The sequence below is a fragment of the Podarcis bocagei genome (genome assembly GCF_964188305.1).
Source record: "Podarcis bocagei genome assembly, chromosome: 15".
NCBI classification, from domain to species: Eukaryota; Metazoa; Chordata; class Lepidosauria; order Squamata; family Lacertidae; genus Podarcis; species Podarcis bocagei.
Window position 1 is genome coordinate 13,644,937 of NC_138141.1, and position 27,707 is coordinate 13,672,643.

General features: G+C 43.6%; 2 protein-coding genes across 2 annotated transcripts in view; both read left to right on the top strand.

Annotated features, from left to right (window-relative positions):
• The window catches only part of VSIG10L2 (V-set and immunoglobulin domain containing 10 like 2), a 174,004-nt gene that overhangs the window by 52,625 nt on the left and 93,672 nt on the right, over window positions 1–27,707 (top strand). The window lies entirely within an intron of this gene.
• Window positions 760–27,625, top strand: DDX25 (DEAD-box helicase 25; the record flags this gene model as incomplete). Its single annotated transcript, XM_081171679.1, has 13 exons — window positions 760–1,185; window positions 3,318–3,362; window positions 10,370–10,430; window positions 13,486–13,548; window positions 13,949–14,084; window positions 15,687–15,779; window positions 17,173–17,275; window positions 19,090–19,204; window positions 21,273–21,450; window positions 24,279–24,516; window positions 25,656–25,818; window positions 25,899–26,087; window positions 27,335–27,625. 13 exons carry the CDS (start codon window positions 760–762, stop codon window positions 27,394–27,396), a joined length of 1,872 nt encoding a protein of 623 aa, XP_081027805.1. The 3' UTR covers window positions 27,397–27,625.

Below are 27,707 nucleotides of genomic sequence, written 5' to 3' on the forward strand. Positions count from 1 at the left end.
AAAACCTGGTTCAGTGCCCATGGGATTACTGTGCTGGATTGGCCAGCAAATTCGCCTGACCTGAACCCCATAGAGAATCTATGAGGCATTGCCAAGAGAAAGATGAGAGACATGAGACCGAGCAATGCAGAGGAGCTGAAGGCTGCTATTGAAGCTTCCTGGTCTTCCATAACACCTCAGCAGTGCCACAGGCTAATAGAATCTATGCCACGCCGCATTGAGGCAGTAATTGATGCAAAAGGGGCCCAAACCAAGCACGGAGTACATATGCATGCTTCTACTTCTCAGAGGTCCAATACTGGTCTATTTGCAATCCTTGTTTTGCTGATTTCATTTAATATTCTAATTTTCTGAGATTGTTAATTTGGGGTTTTCATCAGCTGTACGCCATAATCATCACAATTATAACAAATAAAGGCTTGACATATCTCACTTTGCATGTCACGAGTCTACCCCATATATTAGTTCCACCTTTTAAGTTGAATTACTGAAATAAATGAACTTTTCCACGATATTCTAATTTTTCGAGTTTCACCTGTATCTGACTTTTAGAAGACATCCCTGTTTAGGGAAGTTTTTTGTTTATCGCATTGTTAATATTCTGTTGGGAGCCGCCCAGAGTGGTTGGGGAAACCCAGCCAGATGGGAGGGGTATAAATAAATTATTCATTATTATTTATTATAAAAGCACAAAAAAGTACATCCCACTGAAGCTCCATGGGGCGAGGAGGGAACCTACACAGGCAAGGAAGTGCGAATATGTCTTTAAAACACGTCTCTAACCAGATTAGAGAGCCCCGCCTCGGAGCAGAGATCAAACGGGCCCGCGGGCGTCCTAGAACGCCCGCGGGCACATCAAACGACCCCCTTCGAACGCCCGTTTCTCCTCCGCCTCCTCACTTTCCCTGTCTCCATGGCAACCCCGCCCCCGCCCCGCCGGGTATAAATATTTACCAGTTTCCCATCGCCCCCGCCCCTTTCCCTGCCTTCGCGCGAGGCTCCCGCGTCTCAGGGCCTCGTGCTGCTGCGGCGACGCCTCGCACGGCCGGCGCGTTGAGCTTGCCCGGCGGGTGGATGGACCAGTGGGCAGAACGGCGGCTGGGCGAGATGTGGCCGAGGCGGAGCAGCTTGGGGAGGGGGCAGGAAGCGAGTTCCCGCGGGGTCGCCGAATCTCTGCCTCAGAAAGTAAGGGAAGACGCCAGGGACTAGCGCCTTGAGTTCCTTTTAAGTTCTCTCTCTCTCTTAACAGCTTCGAGCCCTGCTTCTTCCCCCTCCGCCTTTTTCTGCGTGTTCTGTCCCGCAGTCCTTCCTTCCTCCTCCTCTCTCACACACATGCTTGCTGGAGATGGAAGCCAAAGCTGACCCCCAATTTTATATAGGGGCTGGTTTGCTGCAGAGAATGAAGAGGGCTATCTGCACACGCTCGAAGGTCCCTTTTTAAAAATTATTTCCTCACGTGTTAAGGCTGTGCTTCCTGTTAGCTCCCACAAAGAGCTCTTGTTGCAGGGTCTCAATTTGCAGGTTTTTAGGGACAGGCGTAGCTGACCTGTGTCATTAGCTCAGGTCATTTGCACACATACCCCAGTATTGTCTTACACTGACTGGCAGCATGCTCCAGGGTTTCAGGCAGGGGACATTCCTGTCTTTACCTGCTCTACGACTGATCTATGGCCCTTCCAGTTTGAAGTTGTTGGCATTATATATCAGATGTCTGGTTTTGGACACTGACCTGGAAGGGCTTTTGTCCTAGGAGGCAGGTTATAACCCATATGTGTGTGTAAAAATAAGGTAAGGACCCCTGGACTTTTAGCACCCACCCAATGCATCAATTCAGTTATGTGACCCCTGAGCTAAGGAGATAAGTACTGGTAACTCTACAACCTTTAGAAGACATCTGAAGGCAGCCCTGTATAGGGAGGTTCTTTAATGTTTTATTAGGTTTTTATATGTGTTGAAAGGAGCCCAGAGTGGCTGGGGTATAAACAATAAAAGTAGTATTATTTATAATAATAGGACATCTCTATTTTCGTCAGAGAAATGTTGGATGATATGCAACCGGAAACCCAATGGAAGTCAGTAATTCTGCTGCTGTTTGCTTCCTAGCTACTGCTTGTTGTCTCTGAACACTTTACTTGGCTATGTTGATCAGTAGCTACTGACTAACCCAGGGGTAGGCAACCTAAGGGCCGTGGGCCAGATGCGGCCCAAACACCTTCTCAATCTGGCCCGCAGACGGTCTGGGAATCAGTGTGTTTTTACATGAGGAGAATATGTCCTTTTATTTAAAATGCATCTCTGGGTTACTTGTGGGGCCTGCCTGGTGTTTTTACATGAGTAAAATGTGTGCTTTTATTTAAAATGCATCCCTGGATTATTTGTGGGGCATAGGAATTCGTTCATCCCCCCCCCCACAAAAAAATAGTCTGGCCCCCCACATGGTCTGAGGGACAGTGGACTAGCCCATGGCTGAAAAAGGTTGCTGACCCCTGGACTAACCTATCATTTATTGCAGTTATATCATACCTTTTCCTCCAAAGAGCTCAATGTGATATACATGGTTTTCCTATTTTATCCTTGCAAAACCTCAGTAAGATAGGATATAGACCAAGAGACAGTGGCTGTTCTGAGGTCACACATGGCTGTGTGCTGATTCGAACCCTGGTCACCGCCAGCACTTTGACTGCTGCATCATACTGGCTCCATTAAACTCCCACCCCTTATTCTCCTAGTCTAGCCTTTATAATGCCTATTTTGTTTGTTCTTCCACCCCACCCACCTTACTGTACTTCTCTTTAAAAGATTTGCCCCAGTTTTTATTCACATTATTTTATTTATGGGATTTATTCGGCAGCACAATATATCAAATACAGTGGTACCTTCGTTCTTGAACTTAATCTGTTCAGGGAGTCCGTTGGACTCCCAAAACGGTTCGAAAACCAAGGCGCGGCTTCCGCTTGGCTGCAGGAGGTTCCTGAATTTAATTGGAAGCCGCGTTGGACGTTTGGCTTCCAAAAAAAGTTTGCAAACCAGAACACTCACTCCTGGGTTTGTGGCGTTTGGGAGATGATTTGTTCGGGAGCCAAGCTGTTTGAGTCCCAAGCTACCATTGTACATTCATAAAACATCATAGCTAAGGCAAACAAACACATTTCAGACTTGCTTGTTACCCCCCCTTGTTGCATTTGGGGGGCTCATTTCTTTCTCTTCCCCCTCTCCCCGCTCCTCTCTAATGTTTTAAATGGCACTGAAATGGTCTTTTAACATGTGATGAGTTTGCTGTAGTTTTTACTGTTTCTTTCGATCTTTTGCTTTGCGAGTCGCCCAGAGAAGTCCTCACGGAGGCCCGTGGAGATCATCCCCAGGTAAGTGTGCATTGCAGCCCATCTGACCCAGTCTTTTCTTTAGCTTGCCTCTAGTATCACAGACACGGTTGTAGTATCATTGGGGCACGGGTGGCGCTGTGGTCTAAACCACAGAGTCTAGGACTTGCCGATCAGAAGGTCGGCGGTTCAAATCCCTGCGATGGGGTGAGCTCCAGTTGCTCGGTCACTGCTCCTGCCAACCTAGCAGTTTGAAAGCACTTCAAAAGTGCAAGTAGATAAATAGGTACCGCTCCGGCGGGAAGGTAAATGGCATTTCCGTGCGCTGCTCTGGTTTGCCAGAAGCGGCTTAGTCATGCTGGCCACATGACCCGAAAGCTGTACGCCAGCTCCCTCGGCCAATAAAGTGAGATGAGCGCCACAACCCTAGAGTCGGCCACGACTGGACCTAATGGTCCTTTACTAAAATGTAAATTTAATTAATATTGTCTCTGCCGGCCCCTCTCTGTTTTTTTTTTTTAATTTTTTATGAAATTTTTTATTGCGTTTCTTTCCATAGGTTAACAGATTAATTTACATAGCAACATACAAGAAACATTTTTTTTTTTTATATATGAAGAAAAATAGAAAAAAGAAGACAAAAGTTAAATATCATCAAATTCACTTTCTTTTGGACCTCCTCACATCCTCTCAACATTGCTTTCATTATTCTAACCAGTTCAGCAATTTATTATCTTGTTTCACATCTTATTGTACCTTTAAGTTTATTATGTTACCAATTTCAAAAGTTTGTAATTTGTTTTCAAGACTTTTAATAAACATAATATTTTGTTTCTAATTTATCTCGTTTTTTCATCATTACTTACTTTATCATTTACTTAGATAATTTGCAGAAGCGTGACGTTTCTTAATCGTGCAAATCTTAACATTCAAACAACTTATAGTATTTTTGCAAATAGTCCTTAAATTTTTTCCAGTCTTCCTCCATTGTTTCTTCGCTCAGATCTCGGATTCTGCCAGTCATTTCTGCCAACTCCATGTAGTCCATCAGCTGCGTCTGCCAGTCCTCCAGTGTGGGTAAATCTGGTGTCTTCCAGAACTTTGCAATAAGGATCCTTGCTGCTGTGGTTGCATACATAAACAAGGTTCTATCCTTCTTTGGGACCTTCCGGTCCACCATGCCCAGAAGAAAGGCCTCTGGTTTCTTAGAAAAGGTATATCTGAATACCTTTTTCAGCTCATTATGTATCATTTCCCAAAAGGCCTTTACTTTCGGGCAGGTCCACCAGAGGTGAAAGAATGTCCCTTCTGCCTCCTTACATTTCCAACACTTATTATCAGAAAGATGATATATTTTAGCCAACTTGACTGGGGTCATGTACCACCGGTATACCATTTTCATAATGTTCTCTTTCAAGGCACTACATGCCGTGAATTTCATACCGGTGTTCCATAACCTTTCCCAGTCCTCAGACATAATGTTGTGTCCTACATCCTGAGCCCATTTTATCATAGCAGATTTAACTGTCTCATCCTGTGTGTTCCATTTAAGCAGCAAGTCATACATCCTCGAGAGTACCTTAGTCTTTGGTTCTAGTAACTCGGTCTCCAGTTTCGATTTCTCCAACTGAAAACCCACTTTTTTATCCATTTTAAATACCTCTTGAATTTGAGCATAATGTAACCAATCTCGCACCTTATTTTTTAGTTTGTCCTGGCTTTGGAGCTTCCAATTATCTCCAACTCTTTCAATCAATTCCCAATATTTTGGCCAGTAGGCCTCCATATTGGGCCTTTTTTTTGAAATCTTGGCTTCCACTGGTGATAACCACCTCGGGGTCTTACTTTCTAATAAGTCCTTGTACTTCATCCAGACGGCAAAAATTGATTTTCTGACAATATGGTTTTTAAACAGTTTGTGAACCTTCGCCTTGTCATACCACAAGTATGCATGCCAACCATACACATTATCAAACCCTTCCAGATCTAGGACATCGGTGTTTTCCAACAGAAACCAATCCTTCAACCAGCAGAAGGCTGCAGCTTCGTAGTACAACCTTAAATCCGGCAGGGCAAACCCCCCTCTTTCTTTTGAGTCAGTTAGTATTTTAAATTTTATTCGGGGCTTTTTGCCCTGCCAGACAAACTTAGAGATATCCTTCTGCCATTTTCCAAAACATTCCATTCTGTCCACGACCTGAAGGGTTTGAAATAAGAATAACATTTTTGGCAAAACACACATCTTTATAGCTGCGATTCGGCCTGACAAGGTAAGTTTCAATCTTGACCAAATATCCAAGTCTTTTTTGATTTCCAACCAACATTTTTCATAATTATCTTTGAAAAGGTTTAAATTTTTGGTGGACAAGGATACCCCCAGGTATTTCACTTTTTTAACCACACTTAGCTCTGTCTCTTTCTGGTACCCCTCTATCTCTGTAGGTGTCAGATTTTTGACCAAAACCTTAGTTTTTTGTTTGTTTAGCTTAAATCCCGCCACCCGACCAAACTCCAAAATAAGTTCCAGAACTCTTTTTGTACTAGATTCTGGCTCCTGTACTGTCAAGACTAAGTCATCTGCGAAAGCTTTCAGTTTGTATTGTTTCGCTCCGACCACTATACCTTGCACCAACTGGTCCTCCCTGATCATATTCAGCAATACCTCCAGAACAGAAATAAATAGCAGAGGGGATAGAGGGCACCCCTGTCGTGTCCCTTTTTCAATTTGGAGTTCCTCCGATACCACATTGTTCACTATCAGCTTAGCTTTTTGCTCTGAATAAATTGCTTCTAGTCCATTTTCAAACCCCCGTCCCACTCCCATCCCTTTCAAGTTTTTCTTCATAAACATCCAAGAAATGTTGTCAAATGCTTTCTCCGCATCAATGAAGATTAAGGCTGCCCTTGTGTTTCTAATTCACAACAGCTCCAATACATCAATAATGTTCCTAGTGTTGTCAGACATGTGTCTACCAGGGAGAAAGCCTGCTTGGTCCTTGTGAATTACTTCATTTAATACATTTTTAAGTCTATTCGCTAAAATGTCTGCAAATATTTTGTAATCCACATTCAGGAGTGAGATGGGACGGTAATTCTTAAGCTGGGTCTTTTCCCTTTCTGATTTGGGTATCAATGTGATGAATGCTTCTTTCCACGTTTCCGGTGCCCTCCTCCCCTCCATAATCTGGTTACAAACCTCCAACAACGGTTGTATCAAGAAATCCTTCAAAGTCTTATAATATTTGGAGGTGAGTCCATCCGGGCCTGGAGATTTGCCAAGTTGCATATTTTGAATGGCACCTTCAATTTCCTGTTGAGTTATTTTGCTGTTGAGAATTGATCTTTTGTCTTGACTTATTTTAGATAGTCCATTTGTCCTCAAAAATTGGTCTATTTCCGATTCTTTCTGAGGCCCCTGTGCATAAAGCTCTTTGAAGTATCTGTGGAAGCACTTTCTTATTTCTTCTGGTTTCTGAACTATTTTTCCTTGAATCTCCAAGTTTGTAACCGTGTTTAACTTTTGTCTTTTTTTCAACTGCCAAGCTAACAACTTTCCACATTTGTTTGCTGATTCAAACGATCTCTGCTTCATTTGTTTAATTTTCCATTCAATCTCTTGATTGATCAATTTCGAATATTGTGCTTGATGGAATTTGATCTCTCTTAGCACCTCTTTTGACTTTGGTTTGATTCTCAGCTTTTTCTCTCCTTCACTTATTTTCTCTAGAATTTTTTCCTTTTTTCCATTCCAAAATTTTCTCTTTATTGTATTCTGTTGTATCAGAAACCCTCTCATTACAGCTTTACTTGCGTCCCAGATTGTTCTTTTCTCCACCGTAGTGTTCAAATTTATTTCAAAATAGTCCTTTAGGGTTTTTTGGGCCTTCTTAACAATCTCTTGATCTCTCAACAAGGTGTCATTCATTCTCCATCTGAAGGATCCAGCTGGGATAAGTCTCAGTTCCATTTTCAAGGCGTTATGGTCGGAGCAGGTTTTTGGGCAGATTTCCACTTTTCTTGTTTTCGGTGCCATCCCTCTAGATATCCAAATTTGGTCGATTCGTGTCCATGACAGATGGGCCTCAGAAAAGAAGGTTCCTTCTTTACCCAAGGGGTTCTTTGTCCTCCAAATGTCAATCAAGTCCATATTGTCTGTCATTTCAAAAAAAGTTTTAGGAAGTCTGCCGTCTGTTGTTAAGTTTTGATTTTGGGATTTGTCCATATTTGTTGACACCACCCCATTCATATCTCCCATCACAATAATGTTAGAATAGTCCAGATAGTCCATCATTGTCTCATGCAGCTTCTTGTAGAATTCTGATTTTCCATCATTTGGCGCATAAATTCCTAATATCAAAATCTTCTCTCCTTGTGTTTGAATTTCAATTGCGAGAGTTCTTCCATGATCATCTTTAAATAGAAATTTTGGTGACAGGTTCTCCTTTGCATAAATTACAACACCTCTTTTTTTAACTTTGTCAGATGAAATAAATTCTTGGCCAAGTCTTTTGTTGATTAATACTTTCCTGTGGAGCCTAGTCACATGTGTTTCTTGGAGACATATTACGTCCAATTGTTCTTTTTTTAGGATATGAAATATCCTCCTTCTTTTTTCCGGAGAATTCCCGCCATTTATATTCCAACTAAGTAGCTGCAGAGACATCCTGTTCTAATTAAGATGTTCTTAGGGTGAGGTGCCTTCCTTTTGCTCAGATCCCGAGGGTGCAGGCGTTAGCCCGCCTCCAGGCAGTATTGGTGTTGGTAAGGTTGGAAGCCAATCTGTTCCTTTTTGGAGATCTTCTCCGTGGTCGTGAAGGAACTTTTGGTTATCTTCAGGTGTTCTAATTTTGACCTTCCTTTCTCTGTAAGTGAAGGATAATCCTTGTGGAAACTCCCACCTATAGGGAATTGCGTTGTGTCTCAGCAATTTTGCTAGTTCTGTATAGGTGGCTCTAAGGTCCAACAACTGTCTCGGAATATCTCTGTAAATTTCCACCCTTTTATCTTGAATTTCGATTGCTTTTTTGAAGTGAAGACCTAGGATCTTATCTCTCTCTTCCTTTGATCTTAAAATTATCAAACAGTCCCTGGATCTGTCTTTCCTTACCAATCTTCCCAGTCTATATGCCGAGACAATCCTGAAATCTGTGTCCTCCTTTAAACCCCAGAACTTCGTGAATTCCTGCGTCAAGTATCCAATCAGGTCTCCTTGCTCGAGTTCCGGGATGCCTCTCAATTTGATGTTGCTCTCGCGATTTTTCAGTTCCACCATTGACAGATAAATTTGTTGTTCACCCACCTGTTTGTGCAGGGGCTTGACTTCTCCTTTAATTTCTTCAACTTCTTTTTGTAAAGCTCCCACTTTCTGAATTGCTTCTCCAGCTAATTCCCGATTTTCCGCTGTTGCTCCTTGCAAATTCTCTATAGCCTGCGTGTGCTGGGAAACTTGTTCAGTCAATTTTTGAATCGAAGAGGTCGCTTTATCTATTTTCAAAGACTGGTCGTCCACTTTCTGGTTTAAACTTGATAGTTGCTCCAATATTTGTTTTAATAATGTATCTGACCCACCTGCTGCCATATCTTCTTCAGTGGACTTCTCGGTTATTTCCCCTTCCCTCTGAGACACCAGTACAGCTGGAACCGACGATCGGCGTCCTTGGGTCAGTGTTGTTTGTACAAATTGTGTTGGTTTTCTTTCTTTTTCTTTTTCCTTAGCCTCTTTAGATTCCTTAGCTTTAGATGCTCTTGTTCTCCCTGCACCACTCATTACACATCTGTCAGTGTTCAAGGTCAGATTGTCTATTGTTCCATGGGAGAGACAAATTCAGAAGTAAACAACCAGTGAAGTGGAATTCAAAACAAGAGTCAGTTCCCAGGATTTTATAATCCGAAAGCCCTGTAGGGGGAGTGCCACCAGGTTTCAAAGACAAAGAAGGAAGTAATCCGCCATTAAAGTTCCAAATTATTTCAAATCAATAAATCCAATAGTCCAACAGTCCCTTCAAAAACTCAAAGTTTCCCAAAGCACCTTTTATAGTTCAACAAAGTTTCACAAGAGGTGCTTGCAACAGTATCCCATCCAATCTTTTCTGCTCAAATGTAACAGTTACGTTCCAGCAAAGTTTTTACAACTGTTTCCGCAGTTTGACACAGTCTCCCTCTCTGGCAGCCCGACGATCTGGCTCCTTAAAAATACAGCCCGAAGAAGAAAAAAGATAGGAGGAAAATCCCCATTTACTACTTCTTTTAGTCAATGTCCATTTCCACCTTCAGTTTAAAAAAAAAACAAGCAGATCTGATAGCACGAAAAAGTTAAAGCTTCCCACAGTCCCGTTTCAAGCGCTTTCCGCTTTTTAAAGCTTTGCTTTGATCTTGTCAGCAATGTCGGAAGACGGACTTCCCTTTTCTCGTCTCCCGCTTTCAGCCGAATTTACGAAATTCTTTGCCAAATTTTAAACCCCTTTACTCACGGGTATGTTACTTGCAATTTGGTGTTGATTTTAGGAAGAAGGATCAGCGCTCATCTGTAACAGCCGCGCGGCTTCACTTCCGCGGAAAGAGCGATGAACTCACAGCACCGCTACCCCTCCTTCACTCCGGGTCTCCTTACGGGGTCCCTTCTGTGTTTTCAGAGCAGCTTCTGGTGCCCGCCGAGTCCCACGGCCACGGGCTCACTCTACCCGTGGTTTATCTTGATGGGTCGTCGCTATGCCGCAGCGAACGACCCTTTTCCGCGGAGCCCCTCTTCAGAGAACGAAGAGGACCGCCATTACAGTTTCGCGCCGCCCCCGGAAGTCAAGCCGGCCCCTCTCTGTTGCCCAAGACCTTTTATTTCTCACATTCCTCCTACACCATTTCACTATTTCCCCCACAAGTTTCCTTTGCAATACTCCAAATTATTTTTTTTAAAGCCATATGTTCTGACCCACCCTTAATTTTTCATGCGTGTGCCTCGCCTGGCTGTGTCACAGGTTAGCTGTGCTAGACCAAAGAGTCTCAAAAAGCTTGTGATCTGTTTGGCTTATGCTTGTAACCATTCCTTCCTCTAGCTGAATAGATCGTTATCCTGTGGGAAAAATCTTGGGTGTTTTCCACATCGCCCTGTTTCAGGTAAGGGGATCCTTGAGGGTACTTTGCTTGCATGTTTAACGCAACAGGTTTGTTTTCTGATCTTACCTGCCCTGAATCTTTGGCCACAAATTTAAGTACGATGCTCCTGGTGGCATCTCCTGAAACATATCACATTGGAGGGAGTGTGGATGCGTTGCCTTAAAGTCAAAGAGCCTACCATCACTCATAGTAAGAGAAAGCAAGGTATGTTTCATGATACAGATTTTTAAGCACATTGTCCAGAATGTTATACAGTGGTACCTCGGGTTAAGAACTTAATTCGTTCTGGAGGTCTGTTCTTAACCTGAAACTGTTCTTAACCTGAGGTACCACTTTAGCTAATGGGGCCTCCCGCTGCCGCCGCGTGATTTCTGTTCTCATCCTGAAGCAAAGTTCTTAACCTGAAGCACTATTTCTGGGTTAGCGTATGTAACCTGAAGCGTATGTAATCCGAGGCACCACCACTGTATGTTTATTTTCTATGTTCCGCTTTTCAGACATTTGTCTCCCAGAGTAGATCACCTCAAAAAAGTGACATAGCTTGTCATCTGGTTTTTTAAAAAATAGGACATGGCACACAAACGAAGGGAAGTTGAGGGCAAAGGTTGTGGGATGTAACGTAAGCAGTCAAGTACAAAACTTCCTGTTTGCCTAGAGTGGACACAGGCAGGGGGATTTTGATCCAGCCAGTTGAACTTCCTGTTGTATCTGGAGCATTACCAGGAATACACAGCCATACCTCGGGTTACAGAAGCTTCAGGTTGCGTTTTTTGGGGTTACGGACCCCCGAAACCCGGAAGTACTGAAACAGGTTACTTCCGGGTGTTGGCAGTCGTGCATGCGCAGAAGCGCCGAATCGCAACATGTGCGTGTGCAGACGCACCACTGTGGGTTGCGAATGCTGCGGATTGCGAACGTGCATCCCGCACGGATCACGTTCGCAACCCGAGCGTTCACTGTACTCCAATCGGAACAAAGCCAGATTGGATTGCTTAAGTAAAGAGATTCAAACAAATCTACCAACTAGCTTCCTGCTATATATTGGGGAATACACTCTGCTGCTGGCTCACACGCGTGAGTTAGGAAGGATACTATTAAATCAATATATCCTCTCCTAGTATCGACAACATTCCCACAAAGGTAAATGGTGGAGACAATTTTGTTCAAGGCCAGACCCAAGTGAGGAACCATAAGTAGGGATGGAGGAGGAGGAATTTGGTTTGGTTGGAATTTTAATGCAATTGTAGCTAATTTGCACTTCTCGAAGCAAATATGTGAAGCAAAACACTGCTGTCCTTCAAAATGTGCACTGCTCCAGTTCTCCAAGAGAATGTGTGCAAAAATGTTTACATTAGGGGAGAGTGCATGCAATCAAATAAATAAATAATCATGGAAGGAACCCTGAGGGTCATCTAGTCCAACCCCCTGCAATGCAAGGATCTCAGCTAAAGCATCCATGTCAGATGGCCATCCAACCTCTGCTTAAAAACCTCCAAAAAAAATAGTACAGTAGTGAAAATAATATAAAAATGCATAACTAGAGAAAAATGCACTAAAGGGCTTTTGAATTTTCATTAGGACTTAAAAAAATCGCAAGCTGATGCACTAATGCTGAGAACTGGAAAAGAAATGAGAAAAGGAAAGGATCTGAAATTGATAGAGCCGTCCCTTACCTATAAGCAGGCATTTTGTGTCTTGTTCAGCCTAGCCTGACCTCCCTTTTGTGGTGATGGGGCTTGGGTAGCAGGTGATGCATCGAGTTCCTTTGACCAATAGATAGGGCCAGATGGTCCTGTCCCCTTGCTTCTACAGCCCTAGGGCAACTGTTAGGTGGGGCAAAATGGTTCTTCATGGGAGGAAAGGAAGCTCCCTGCAGCTGCTCCTTCTCTGCCCAATAAATGGGACTAAAGGCAGAGGCTGCAGCATGCTGCACTTCAGCTCTGCATCTCTGCCGCAATGCAAAAGCATCCCCAAAGTTCTCCCTCTCTCTCTCCCCCCCCCAGTGCTTTTTTCACAAAAATTAAAAATGTTTAGGGGGTACTCTCATTTCGACTCAAGAAAATTCATTTTATAGTTCAAATTGGGGGGAAATAAATACAGCAAATGGACAAAAGGCTGCCACCAGGGGTAGCCATGGAACTGACGATTCTCTGTGCTAGAGAAGAAACTAATTCAAAAAAATGTTTTAGTTTCTTCTGTTAGATTCACAAAATGTTTAGGGGTATGCGTCCCCCTGCGTCCCCACAGAAAAAAGCTGCCTGTGTGTGTGTATGTATACGTGTGTGTGTGTGTGTGTACACACAGTACACACACACAGTAATTAAATTTTCTGTTTTACGAATTAGACTATTCATTTATACAACCTTAAAATATCCATGACTTCCCTTCTTCTTTTTCCATGGTTCATTTTACATAGCATAAATCCCTGCATATCTTACATAAACTAAACCATTCAGTATTCCATTATTATCAAAACTTCTATCAAAACTTATTTAAACTGTTGAATTTTTCTTAATGCTGCCAACCTTTTCAAGCGTGCACAATTCCCCTCCCCATATATTCAATAAATATTTTCCAATCTTCTTTCAACAAATGTTCTTCTTGTTCTCTTATCCTGTACGTTAGGTCTGCAAGCTGCGTGTATCACATCAGTTTAAATTGCCATTCTTCTTTAGTTTAAGGTTACCAGATTTTTTTGAATGAATCCGGGGACACTTTTCAACTTCAGTAGGAATGATAGGATTTTGTATGGGGACTGATTTGTAAATCCGGGGACTGTCCCCGGGAAACGGGGACATCTGGTAACCTTACTTTGGTTGGGTCCTTTTCGTTTTCCATTTTGGGGCTAAGCAAACATGGGCCACCCCCAAAGTTCTGATATGATTCAGAGTTGCCTTGCACATTGTCTGATAAGGCAAACTTTTAGCCAGCTAGATATCTGCACTTGTGCCTTGGAATGTTTCTTCACTATATTTTCTGCAAGGTGCTAGTTTGTGGTGCCTTTAATTAAAAACATGTAGGCCTGTTGTCTAACGTTCTGAAAACTTTTTTAAAGAGAGCAGCGAAGGGAAGAGCGATGCAGATATGAAAAAGTTGGAGGACGATGATTGCGACCGAGGTAAGATGACAGGCAGTTGCTATCTGTCGCCCTTGTTAAAATTGTGGTAGTAACCCTGAGCTTCCGACTGCTTGCAGGGAGACACATGATTGAGTATTCCTCCGTACCAAAAATACCCCCAAACATCTCACTGCCTATAGAAATGTGTAAGGAAGAAGGCTAAGCTAGAGGCTTTCTTCCTGACATTCCATTTCTCTGTCTGCAGAGATTTTTGTGAATGGATGAGCATTCAGTTGCATAAACCCTCTATGTCTCTCTTTAGTTTTTATTGTTTTCATATTGAATGTTGTCAGCTGCATGGGTTGCCTGTATTAATCAAGAAACTATACAGTATACTAAATTTATACTGTGTAAATTTAGTAAATAAATAACTGATGCCTTTTTTCTTCACGCAACACAGTACCTGCAGCAGAAACTTCTCTCTTAAACAAGCTGATTAGAAAATCTTTAGTGGAGTCCTACCATCACGTAGAGGTTTTGCAGCGTGATCCCAGCTCACCGCTGTTTTCCGTGAAAACCTTTGAGGAACTGCATTTGTGAGTATCTAGAATCAATTGACGTTTGCATTTTGTTCGTAAGTTTTGTTCATTCAGTGACTGCTCTTCTCCGGGCTGTGGGTCTACTCGAAATAGATAATTATATATCAGAAACTGAATCAGCCCATGCCCGCTCACCAGAAAGTGCTCTTCCACCCTGTGGTCTGGTGCTTATTATGGGTTTTGCATTTCCCAGAGCTCAGGTTCAGATCCTGCATTTCGCAAAGGTTCGTTTGGTTGCTGCATTTCAGTACATTGTCCATTGTCTTCTATTCCTATTGACCTTCCTCTTGGTTTCAGAGCGCCATTTGCTCCCATAGCACTTCTTATCCTTCCTTATAGCTCTGTTGACTTTTTCAGGATTGTAGCCTTGGTGAAATATTTAGGTGTGCTCTGGTCTGAGGCACAAGTTGTAGACTGTAAAAACACAACAGAGTGGCTGGAGCTGACACCTTTCAAACCAGTAATTTCACAGGAAGCTGCCTTATACTGAATCGGACCACCTTACACCATCTGGCCCAGTAATGTCTCCTGGGTTTCAGGTAGAAATCTCTCCCCTGCCTGCAGAAGCTAGGGATTGACCTTCTGCTTGTATGTGCTGTACCATTAAGCTACAGAAAATGTATTATTGAAGAATATTTTATGAAAACCAATGCTTAAGTTAGACAAAGGAAAGTTTGAGAATGGTGGGTCTGAAAATTACACTCCAGATGATGGACTTTTGGGAGCTAGCCGACCTGACCGGAAGAGTCCGCGAACAGAAGGAGGAGGAGTACCAGGAGGAATGGATGAAATTCAAAGACTATTTAGCTAAATATGCTAAGATAACTTAAATAGAAATACTTGCAGGTACCAGATTGGCTTAGGATTTAAATATGTGATGTTATAGAATATTACGTTTGAAGTTAATATGAAAAGAAAGAAAGATGTTACACGACTAAGTAAATTTTATGAGAAATTAGTTTTGGAAAACTGTTACAATGATATACATTGAAACTCAGCCAGGGGGATTCGAGGAAGTCACCTAATAATGTTAACAAAAGTGGAATTATTACAGTTAGGATTTATGTTTGTTTGTTTGTTTATGTTTGTTATAAATTTGGAAAACCAATAATTTTTTTTGGAAAAAAAGAAGAAAATTACACTCCTAATACTTAAGAAATGTTGGTATAGACCCGCAATCTGCTGTTCTATGGGCCTCTCTTGCTGTTATCAATAAGCCACTTTTTGCAGTAGCTGACTCCTCTTAGAAGGGGTTGATGGGAACGCAGCATCTTTGTAGCAGGCTGGTTTTCAGGGCTTTTCATTTTGCTACCGCCCAAATCTATTGGTTCAAGACCAAATCGTATTGTTTATCTTGACATCATTTTGTGTGAAAGTGAGCCTAGCGATTTGCAAAGTGTTCCGCCATCTATCCACGTTTCTCAGTTATGGCAGCTCTTGATTCTCTAAAATCATGACAGCTATTCCTTTTAAAGTCCCAAGCAGTACATGAAGGTCAGGGGATCTTATTTACCACACTGCTAGCATCCTCCAGTTTCACTCAGAAGTACCCGAGCTGCTTATGTGTAAAACTGTTAACTTTTGTTCTTATTTTAACAGGAAGGATGAACTCTTGCAAGGCATCTATGCCATGGGCTTTAACAGACCTTCCAAGATTCAAGAAACGGCACTTCCAATGATGTTAGCTGACCCGTGAGTTGGTTTCAAACAAATTGAAAGATATTCTTTGTGTTGCAGCCAGCATGGGACACACCTGTGCCAATTAGCCAGCAAACTGTTGAGCTAATTCATGTTAGAATTCTGGTAGACGCTGGAGTTTCATCTACGTAGAATGGGTAACATAACTTCTGTCCCCAACTGACACACAGGTTTAGGGAAGGGATATTTTCCCTCTGATTACTATTCTGTTGCCTAATAGTTTTTGCATCCCATTATGAAATGAAAATGCAGATAAATATATCTTTTCAGTCTGGTTATCAGCCACCTTTGAAATCAGAATTTTACGTTCTGGTTGATCTGTGCTTTAGAAGGTAGTCACTCACTGTTTTCTGTTCTTTTCAACCTCCTTATTCCCAGTTCATGTGCTTAAAAGACTCGTTCTCCCAATGAAACTTGAAGTATAAAATATTATTAATACTCTGAAAAGCAAATCCCAAAAGTTTGCTAAACCATACTTCTGTGTAAAACATCCTTCCTACTATGTCTTTTTTGTGCCTCTCAAGTATCCTTGTTGTATCTGAAGAAGTGTGTATGCACACGAAAGCTCATACCAATAACAAACTTAGTTGGTCTCTAAGGTGTAGGGACGCGGGTGGTGCTGTGGGTTAAACCACAGAGCCTAGGACTTGCCGATCAGAAGTTCAGCAGTTTGAATCCCCGTGACAGGGTGAGCTCCCGTTGCTCGGTCCCTGCTCCTGCCAACCTAGGAGTTCGAAAGCATATCAAAGTGCAAGTAGATAAATAGGTACCACTCCGGCGGGAAGGTAAACGGCATTTCTGTGCGCTGCTCTGGTTCGCCAGAAGCGGCTTAGTCATGCTGGGCCACATGACCCAAAAGCTGTACGCTGGCTCCCTTGGCCAATAAAGCGAGATGAGCCCCACAACCCCAGAGTCGGCCACGATTGGAGCTAATGGTCAGGGGTCCCTTTACCTTTAAGGTGCTACTGGAAGGATTTTTTAAATTTTGTTTTGACTACGCCAGAACAACATGGCTATCTACCTGTAACTTGTTTCAGTTACAGATATCCTTCCTCATTATTATTTCGTTGAAGCAGGAACACTCCTTAGGACTCCTGGCTTATTAACTCTGTAGCCCAAAAGCTGGGATCCCCTCCAAACCTGTGCCAAAGTTTTGCAGTCGTTTTGTGACAAAAACGCTGCTTTTTGCTGCGCCCCCCAAACTGAGTAATTGATACATCAACCTGGGGCTCGAAGTTAACGCCCAAGATTCCAACAGTGTCTGAGTTGCTTCAAACTGGTGCCAAAGTTTGGTGATAGTTTTGCAGCACTCCACAAACCGAGAAGCCCAGACCATTGGAATATTGTTGTCTGTTTGCATTAATCCCAATTTGATTCTCTGTTTCAGACCCCAAAATCTTATAGCCCAAAGTCAGTCGGGGACAGGCAAAACGGCTGCTTTTGTTCTGGCTATGCTGAGCAGAGTGAACCCACAGGACAGATTTCCACAGGTAAAATGAACTCAGCGATAGAGCCTCTGGCTGCAGAGTCATCCTCAGTTCATTAACGCCAACAAGAAATCGAAATCTTTGCTATTAACCTGAGTAAGGGCTGCTTCCCTGGGGTTTGTGCCTTTTCCGTCTGGTCCACTGCTTCCGTAGAATGGCTGAGCATAGCCGTTTCAATGCTGAGTTTCCTAAAAACCTGGAAGCTGGCTGGCGGAAGTAAACTGCCATAAAATTGACACACAGACTAATCTTGCATTAAGCCTCAACAAAGTAATGTTGGCACCAGGGTGGATTTTATTTAAATCAAATCAATTTAAGTCACGATTTAAGTCACTAGTCAGTAAGACTTGATTTAAATCACTAGTCATTAAGACTTGATTTAAATCACTTTTTTTACAGAAAGACTCATTCTTCCTGGTATAATCTTAATATTTACAACCAGGTTTCATTTTTGGAATAATAACTTTTCAGAGTAGTTTTTACAGTTATATCAAATATTACTGATTTGGTTATACTATTAGAAATGCAGTGATAGATAATTATGAAATTATGGTGAGGTTTAATAAGTTAACTGTTTATATTTGGGCAACTTTTCTGCTGTACTTTATTGGAAGGAGGAAAAATAATCATTTCCTAAATAACAATGTCAACAATTTATTTAACAAAAACAGTAGCAATAACATTATAGCATGTGTATCCATTTTATTTTAAAAATCTGATTTAAATTTTTAAAAAATCCGATTTAAATTTTAAAAAATCCAATTTTTTATTTGTTTTTTTTTTAAAAAAAACAAACCCATTGATTTTTATCCACCCTGGTTGGCACAATCATCAAGCAACCTTCCCACTGTGTTCATCCATGCTCGTAGCTGTGACATACTGCATAGGGAAGGGACATTTAACCAGGTGTTGTTTTTTTAAAAAATCCCATGATTCATTTGTTTAAAATCACTTTTAACATTTGTGCTAATGCACTTAAAAACCCGCAAAAAACTAGTGCCATTGTGTGATTGCTTCAGCGTTCAAAAGTACAAGACAAAAACTAACACGTTGATAAACTTGCACTGAACAGAACTTCTGTTTGCTCTAAAACACTTTTTCATGTGGGTGCTAAATTGAGCAGATACTTCCATTTTTAAAAACAGGCAAAGAAGCCCAAATCCAAAGATAGATTAAAAAGAATATGCTAAAATGAAACCAGCCATAAAGTGTTACGGTGGAGGTTTGTGAAGGTAAAGGAGCATAGTCAAAACTGTAGCTTATTTAAAAAGACAGAAGACTAGTACTGAGGCGATCAATATCCGGTGGCGTTTGCACTTATTGTCCCTTCCTTTTAAAATAAAAACAAGGTTTTCTGCAGTTTGAGAAAAGATAGGAGGAGCTTAAGGGAAACAGGAGGGCAGTGCTTTCAGAACTTTTGTGTAGATGCCCTATAAAAGGTAAATGAACAAATTGAATCTATTCCACATTTTTTCAGTGCCAGGTAAACGCTTCTCTTTCTCCGCAGGCTGTAAGGTGATGTTGTTAGGTAGCTAGTGTGCTGCCAAAACCTTCCTGTGGTTTTTACGGGCATTGTTTGGTTCTGTTTTTATGCTGCAATGTATTCATATTTATGTTTTAAATATTCTGCAAGTCTGCTGGAGACTCTTTGGTGAACAGGGATGAATAATAAATAGTCTAATAAACAATAGCCTAATGCTAAAGTGAAAAGGAAACATGGCCTGCGTGTCATATTGGGGAAGCACTGCACCATTTCTGAAGGCTAAACTGACCTCCATCTTTCTGTTTCCTTCTACCTCTGCTGCCTCCTCCCAAAGTGTCTCTGCTTGTCTCCCACCTTCGAGCTGGCATTGCAAACGGGGCGAGTGATTGAGAAGATGGGAAAGTTTTGCGTCAACATAAAGGTTGCGTTTGCCATTCGAGGGAACAGACGTAAGGCTCTCTCTTGATGCGTTTTTCCCCCTGCCTGCGTTTGTCTTTCTGCCTAACGCTTTTGTCGAAAGTGCTTTTGTTCTAAAATCCAGATGTTACAGAGCACCACCCACCCACCCCCAAAGCTGTTGGTGCCGTGAAATGCATACTAAATACTGCATGCCTTTCGTAGATTAGATTCAGCGGCAGCTTCCATCTTTGGTAGCAGTCCTTTTTCATTAGGTGAATGAAATATACTCGGAGTCGAGTGTGGATTTCATGCTCTTTATTCAGCTCATAGTAGCGAGGAATAGAGGTTTCCCCAAACTGTCTGCTTTATAGACATTATTTACACAATGGGCCCCACGTGATTGGCTAATTCCGGGATTCTCCTGTAGGCCAATCAGGTTGTGGATTCACTTCCACCTGGAGCTGGATTGGGTGGCTCCTGCGGACCAATCAGACTGCTGCATTCTGGATCCTATTCTAGGACCAATCAGACTGCTGCATTCTGAATCCTATTGTTCTAGGACCAATCAGACTGCTGTTTTTTGGATCCAGTTCAACTCAGTACATAACAGTGAACTAAGTATTCACCTTTTAAATTTGCTTCCTCCGTTAAAAAAAAAAAAAGATTTCTAACTTACCGAGATGTTTATGCCATGAAATAGCTCCCTCCCTCCAACCACCACTCTAGAATTGAGTGTAAACCAGGGTAGCCAATGTTGTTGCCTGCAGGTGTTGTTCGGGCTGTAGCACCCATCAGCCTCATGGATCGCAGCCTCATGGATCGCATTGATGGAAGTTGAAGCCCCAACAACTTTTGGATGGCATCATGCTGGTTATCCCTTGTCTTGGCTGCTGTGTCCAGACTCAACGGTGTGCTTCCTTCTTGCCCCTCCCTAAATTTTTTAACCTGGTTTCTCTGCTCCTACGGCGAGGTTTTCCTGGAAGAGTGTGTTCCAGCTGGGCACGTTAACAGGGCATTTGTTTACGGCTTGCATGTACTGCTTAAGTGGGGCACTGGTGGCGCTGTGGTCTAAACCAGTGTTCCCCAACCTTGGGCCTCCAGCTGTTTTTGGACTACAACTCCCATCATCCCTCGCTAGCAAGACCAGTGGTCAAGGGTGATGGGAATTGTAGTCCAAAAACAGCTGGAGGCCCAAGGTTGGGGAACACTGGTCTAAACCACTGAGCCTCTTGGGCTTGCCAGTTGGAAGGTTGGCGGTTCAAATTCCCACAATGGGGTGAGCTCCCATTGCTCTGTCCCAGCTCCTGCCAACCTAGCAGTTCGAAAGCAGGCCAGTGCAAGCAGATAAATAGGTACCACTGTGGCAGAAAGGTAAACGGTATTTCCGTATGCTCTGGTTTCCGGCACGGTGTTCCGTTGCACCAGAAGTGGTTTAGTCCTGCTGGCCACATGACCCGGAAAGCTGTCTGCAGACAAACTCTGGCTTCCTTGGTCTGAAAGCGAGATGAACGCCACAACCCCATAGTTGCCTTTGGCTGGACTTAACCATCCAGGGCTCCTTTACTGCTTAAGTAAAGTGGAGAAAGAACTGCAGGAGATATACCTCCATGTTACTTCTTGGCACTTGGTTTTCTGCAAAATGATGGAGATCCTTTAAGCCAGGAATGGGCAGGGGGGACACCTGTGGCCTTCCAGTTCTTGTCGGACTCCAACTCCCATCAGCCCCAGCTAGCATCCAGGAGGACAGTACTAGTAGTTGGACAGCTCCGTCTCTGATTTAAGCCTCAGGCCAAGTTTGTGCAATTGCAGTAAGCATCTCAACATCAGTTTCATATATTTAGCCCTGGCTCTTGTGCTTATTGTTATTGTAAGTGTCGAGGAGCCAGGAGTGCATCTTGCATCCTTGCACTGGACACAACGTCCACACACACACTCTTTACCTGTGTACTTGTCCCCCCGCTGCAGGTTTGGGGGCCAAGGCTAGCACCGTGATAACAAGAAGGGGGGGGGGAAACAGCAGCTGTTATTCTCCAAAAATTAATTGCAATAACCCAAAATCTTAGTTTAGCAAACGTGCACTGGCTGACATAGCAAAAGTAACTCAATCTCAATCTCCAGTTCCAAGAGGGACTGTGGTGGAAGAACAGATAGTAATTGGAACCCCAGGAACTCTGCTAGATTGGTGTTTCAAGCTAAACCTTTTGAATCCAAAGAAGATCAGAGTATGTGTGCTGGATGAAGCAGACGTCATGATCGACAAACAGAATTACTCAGACCAGAGTGTCCGAATTCAGAGGTAAACGTGTGCTTGTTTGTTTTTTGGTAAGACAGATCTTGGAGAAGTAACTTACTTCTTGCTGAAAGTCCTGCATGTAGAACTTTTCTAGACCTGCTCATCCCTGTTGGAGCATCTGGGAAGGTTTTTAACCACTTAATTTGTGTTGATAGAATTTGCTTTTCCACTAATTTATTATTACTTTGGAGACGGCATGCCCTATTGAAGACTTGTCTGTGCCGAAAGCGGCTTCAGATGTAGACCTAAGGGCTTTTGTGCGGTCATATTGCTGCCATGTAGAAACAATAGCATTCTCGCCTTCTTGTACGTGCAGAAGATTATTATTAACAGCCTAAGTTCCCCGCGTGGGTTACAACAATTTAAAAATACAATATTAAAAACAGTTAAAAACCAATGACCGTCGCAAGAATAGGATGGGACCTAAAAATATTTACCTCAGGTGTCAAAAGGCCAGGGTAAATAGGTGCTTCTTCAGTATACGATGGAAGCTGTACAATGCCACCATTGCACAAATCAGTCTCATCATTTGACCCTCATGTCCCTACACTGGCTTCCTGTCTGCTCAACACAAGCTCCTTGTCCCTGACTTGAGAGCCTCACAAGGCTCCTTGCCTACCTTTCTGCTTTTATATCCTGATAAATTTCCTGCATGTGTCCTCTGCTTATCCATCTCCTCTCTCAAAGCCTTTGCCCTTTCTCAAGCATTCTGGTGTCCCTCCTTTCCTGCCCCATGTGTCCTAGGATGCCTCTACAAGGCCACCGCACTCTCTTTCCCCCCATCCCTGCCCTCCGTAACAAACCCTAAGCATTTGCAACTGAAACAGTCACCTCTGCCCTTCCTCTGTTCTTCTCCTGTGCTGTAAGCTCCTGGGCAGAGAGCTTTCCCCTTGTGTTCTGCAAAGCGCCATGTACCTGGACATTTAAGAAGAAGATTTGGCTTTTATAATTGGTCTGTTACCAGGTTGGAAGACACATAGGTAGGCAGTCTTTTTCCAAGTTCATGGAAGTGCCTGAGAGATGTTCGATCAAGACCTTATTAATTGTAAATACTTCTATCTAGGAACGGAGTCTGTGGAATATGGTGCCAGGGGAGAAATTTGAGGGAGGCAGACGGGCAAAGACAACCTCAGAGCCTGCTCCCTTCCCCTCCTCCCAAGTCCCAAGAAATTCGTATCACTGCCCTCTTAGAAGAAGCATCTTTCAGTGGGGCTGCTGCTTTGGTTTTGTTTTTATGTGGATCTGGCCTGTATCTTACATGTGTTATATATAGAGAGAGAAATAGCTGATTTGAATTCTCTAGTTGAAAACTGAGAGGTAAACCTACTTATTAGGAATGAGTAGAAATATACTGCAAAGTCTCCCTTCTTACCTGGTAACAAGTGAGAATGAAGAGGGTTAGTTAGATGCTGCCTTCTACCAAGGCAGGCAATTGGTCATGAAGCTCAGCTGACAAAGCTGTGGGCCTCAAGGCATTCAGGCAGGAGTCTTTCCCAACCCTTCCTGAAGATTGAACCTCGTATCTTCTGCATGCAAAGCACAGGCTGCATCGCTAGGCCGCAGCTGCTCCCCAGTGAGTTTAGTTCTAACAGGTAATAATAATAATAATTTATTATTTATACCCTGCCCATCTGGCTGAGCCTCCCCAGCCACTCTGGGTGGCTCCCAATCAGTGTTAAAAACAGTACAGTGTTACATATTAAAAACTTCCCTGAACAGGGCTGCCTTAAGATGTCTTCTGAATGTCAGGTAATTATTTATCTCTTTGACATCAGATGGGAGGGCGTTCCACAGGGCGGGCGCCACTACCGAGAAGGCCCTCTGTCTGGTTCCCTGTAGCCTCACTTCTCGCAATGAGGGAACCGCCAGAAGGCCCTCGGCGCTGGATCTCAGTGTCCGGGCTGAATGATGGGGGTGGAGACGCTCCTTCAGGTATACAGGACCGAGGCCGTTTAGGGCTTTAAAGGTCAGCACCAACACTTTGAATCGTGCTCGGAAACGTGCTGGGAGCCAATGCAGATCTCTCAGAACCGGTGTTATGTGGTCCCGGCGGCCACTCCCAGTCACCAGTCTAGCTGCCGCATTCTGGATTAATTGCAGTTTCCGGGTCACCTTCAAAGGTAGCCCCACGTAGAGCACATTGCAGTAGTCCAAGCGTGAGATAACTAGAGCATGCACCACTCTGGCGAGACAGTTCGCGGGCAGGTAGGGTCTTAGCCTGCGTACCAGGTGGAGCTGGTAGACAGCTGCCCTGGACACAGAGTTAACCTGCGCCTCCATGGACAGCTGTGAGTCCAAAATGACTCCCAGGCTGTGCACCTGGTCCTTCAGGGGCACAGTTACCCCATTCAAGACCAGGGAATCCCCCACACCAACCCGCTCCCTGTCCCCCCAAAACAGTACTTCTGTCTTGTCAGGATTCAACCTCAATCTGTTAGCCGCCATCCATCCTCCAACCGCCTCCAGGCACTCACACAGGACATTCACTGCCTTCACTGGTTCTGATTTGAAAGAGAGGTAGAGTTGGGTATCATCCGCATACTGATGAACACCCAGTCCAAACCCCCTGATGATCTCTCCCAGCGGCTTCATATAGATATTTATAAACAGGTAGGCAATCTTTGGCCTGCAATCTTTGGCCTGATGTTTGCCAAACTCCCATCATCCCTGCCCATTGGCTGTGAATGCTGGGGCTGATGGGAGCTGTAGTTTGGCAACACCTGGAGGGCCCAAAGTCCCCCAAACCTGATTTATAAACAGGCAAAATATTTGTGGCCATGATTTCTCTTGAGAATGAAACGCTGGCTGCTTTTCGTTTTTCTTCCTTCCAGAGCTTTAGACCCCGGTTGTCAGATGCTTCTCTTTTCCGCCACCTTTGAAGACCCTGTGCTGCTCTTTGCCCAGCGCATTGTCCCCGAACCCAACGTTATTAAGCTCCGCCGAGAGGAGCTGACCCTGAACAATATCAGGCAGTACTACTTTGAGTGTGAGAACAAGGAGGACAAATACAAAGCCCTGTGCAATATCTATGGCAGCATCACAGTCGGCCAAGCGATCATCTTTTGTCAGGTAAAGCGCCCCTGCAACACTGAGGTAACCTGGGGCCCCAGAAAACATCCTGAGAATATATTTGGGGTGAGGAGGAATGGTGGGCCCATGGTCTTGGGATGAAGATTTGCTGACTTCCAACCCAGTCTTACTAGTCAGATACGGCGTTACTAGTCAGTTACAGGTGGTGACCATTTTGTGCAGGGGTTCATTCCTGGACCCTGCGCCCGTCGACACAGCACACGTAAGCCAGTCCTGTCCCGCCCTCTTGCAGGTCCAAAAGGACTGCGTCGGCAGCCATGCTTCAACTGGACTAGTGCAAAACGGTCTCCACCTGTACTTTGGGGGGTCCAGAGTGGGAGGGTAAATGACTCAGGACTGCAATACGTCAAGGACCGCCTCTTTCCATATGAACCTACCCGGACCCTGAGGTCATCTTCTGAGGCCCTCCGTGTACCGCCACCTCGAGAGGGCCAGAGGGTGGCGACATGAGAACGGGGCCTTCTCTGCAGTGGCTCCTCGTCTGTGGAATGCTCTCCCCAGAAAAATTCTCCTGGTGCCTTCATTATACACTTTTAGGCACCAGGAAAAAGCATTCCTTTTAAACCAGGCCTTTGGTTGATCTGATTTACATCCTATGCCCTTTTAAAATGTGTTTTTTTGTGGGGGACTATTGGGTTTTTATTATGTATTTTGTGGTTTTATATCTTGATTTTATTCTGTGAACCGCCCTGAGACCCCCGGGTATAGGACGGTATGTAAATTCAATTAATAATAATACAGTGGTACCTTGGTTTAAGAACAGCTTAGTTTATGAACAACTTGGATTAAGAACGCTGCAAACCTGGAAGTAGGCGTTTTGGTTTGTGAACTTTGCCTTGGAAGCAGAACATGTTTCGCCTCCTGTTGAGTGTGTTACATTTGTAAATTGAGTCCCCCGCTGCTGTGGGAAAGCACACCTTGGTTTAAGAATGCTTTGGTTTAAGAACGGACTTCCGGAATGGATCAAGTTCATAAACCAAGGTACCACTGTAATAATAAATATAAATGGTTCAAGGCTAAATTCCTAAAAGCTGGACCTGCCAGAACAGAAATGTCGGCGTCACTGCAGGGAAGGGCATGACCTTGTGTGTCTCTTTTTTCTTGTGTTCCTTTGGCAGACTCGTAAAAATGCCAAATGGCTTCACTGGGCTCTGTCGAACGACGGGCACCAAGTATCCCTGTTGAGTGGGGAGCTCTCTGTCGAAGAGCGTGCAGACGTGATCCAGAGGTTTCGCGATGGGAAAGATAAAGTCCTCATCACAACCAACGTCTGCGCCAGAGGTAATGACGTGGACAAGCAAACGCGAGGTGGGAACTTGCTCCTTCAGCAGGAAGTGACCTTGTTTTGTGTCGCCTTGTAGGCATCGACGTGAAGCAGGTCACGATCGTTGTCAACTTTAGCCTGCCTACAATGACGTCCTGGCTACCTGACTACGAGACCTACCTGCACCGCATAGGCCGAGCAGGTCGCTTTGGAAAGAAGGGTCTGGCGTTCAATATGGTTGAAAGGCATAATCTACCGCTTGTCTATGCAATTCAAGACCACTTCAGTGAGCATGATATTTTCATGTGACTTAATAGTGCAGAAAGGTAGACATCGGGTTAGGGTAATCAGGGTTTGAATCTCTGCTCAGAAACATGCTCACTGGCTTTTAGCCTCTGAATTAGCTATAATTGGGAATTAAAAAGGTTGCACAGCAGTGGAAAAGAGAGAGAGAGAGGCTGAATTATAGTTGGGCATTTTTCCTGCCAGAAATGACTTGGTCTGTTGCCTAGACAAATAACAGCATTTTAAAATAATTAAACTTTCAACATAGCAACAGAACTACATTTTTAACCATTTGATACATACGCAAATTAACAAGACCAAATTCTTTCTTGCATGCATCACATGCCTTTTCTTCAGGATGGTTAAGGTAGTTATTTGTTTTTATTTATTCAAAAGCATTTATAAACTGGCTAATAATTTTTTTAAAATAAAACCTTCAGGAGTGCACAATATAAAAAAAAATTCAGTATCATTAAAACAAAAATACAGCCTGCAATCAATAACAGGGTACCATACATGGCTGTCCCCTTTTTGCACACAACAACCTTACAAGAGGCAGGTAAGACCACGAGATGGTGTCTGGCCTGCTTCGCTTTGGTTAGGAGGCAGACTCACGTTGCTTCCCAGTGAGCGTCATAGCTGCTTGGGGGCCTGAAATGCTTCATAGCTGCTTGGGAGCCAGTGTGGTGTAGTGGTTAAGAGTGGTGGACTCGTAATCTGGTGAACCGGGTTCGATTCCCCGTTCCTCCACATGCAGCTGCTGGGTGACCTTGGGCTAATGACACTTCTCTGAAGTCTCTCAGCCCCACTCACCTCACAGATTGTTTGTTGTGGGGGAGGAAGGGAAAGGAGAATGTTAGCCGCTTTGAGACTCCTTAGGGTAGTGATAAAGCGGGACATCAAATCCAAACTCTTCTTCTTCTTCTTCCTGGTCCAACACCCTAACCTAATGAGTCCTCAAGATGGCTAATTTCATGGGTTGAGAATATTAGGAGAAAATTCTGCAGAGTTGCCCTTTTCTTTCCCTGCCAGATATTTTCTCAGACAAAGAAATTTAGAAATGTTGTCCCAGCAGTATCACAAGCACCGGTTGATCTCTCCGTCCACCGTGTGGAATTCTTGCGACTCAGAGAGGAGAACAGGCCCAGAGTATTAGTCGCCCTCCCTGTGACCAGTGGCTTATGAAGGGCTGAGTTCTTCTTTCTGCACTAGGATCCTCCTCCTAGCAAAAATGTCTTTCCTTTTCAGAGACTACCATCAAGTGCCTCGATCCAGAGGATATGGAAGCACTGGAAAAAATAGACGACTGAATTCTTCTACGGCTTGAAGGGGAAATGGTGGCTTTCCAGAATACGGCTGGGCTCAATCTCCCAATTTTCCCTAGCCTGCATCGAAAGGAGCAAGGGATGTTGGGAGTTGGAGTCGAGCACGTTTGGAGGGCCTCAGGTTACCCATCCTAGAGAGTTCTGTAACGTTAAACCATTTTTCAGACGATGCTGATATTTTGTCAGAATAATAATAATTAAAAAACAAAACTCATTACTTGCCCTTGGTTTTCTTTTGCTTGCGCCAACTATTAAGACACATCAGATGTCTTGTGTGTTTGGAAGAGCTATCCCTG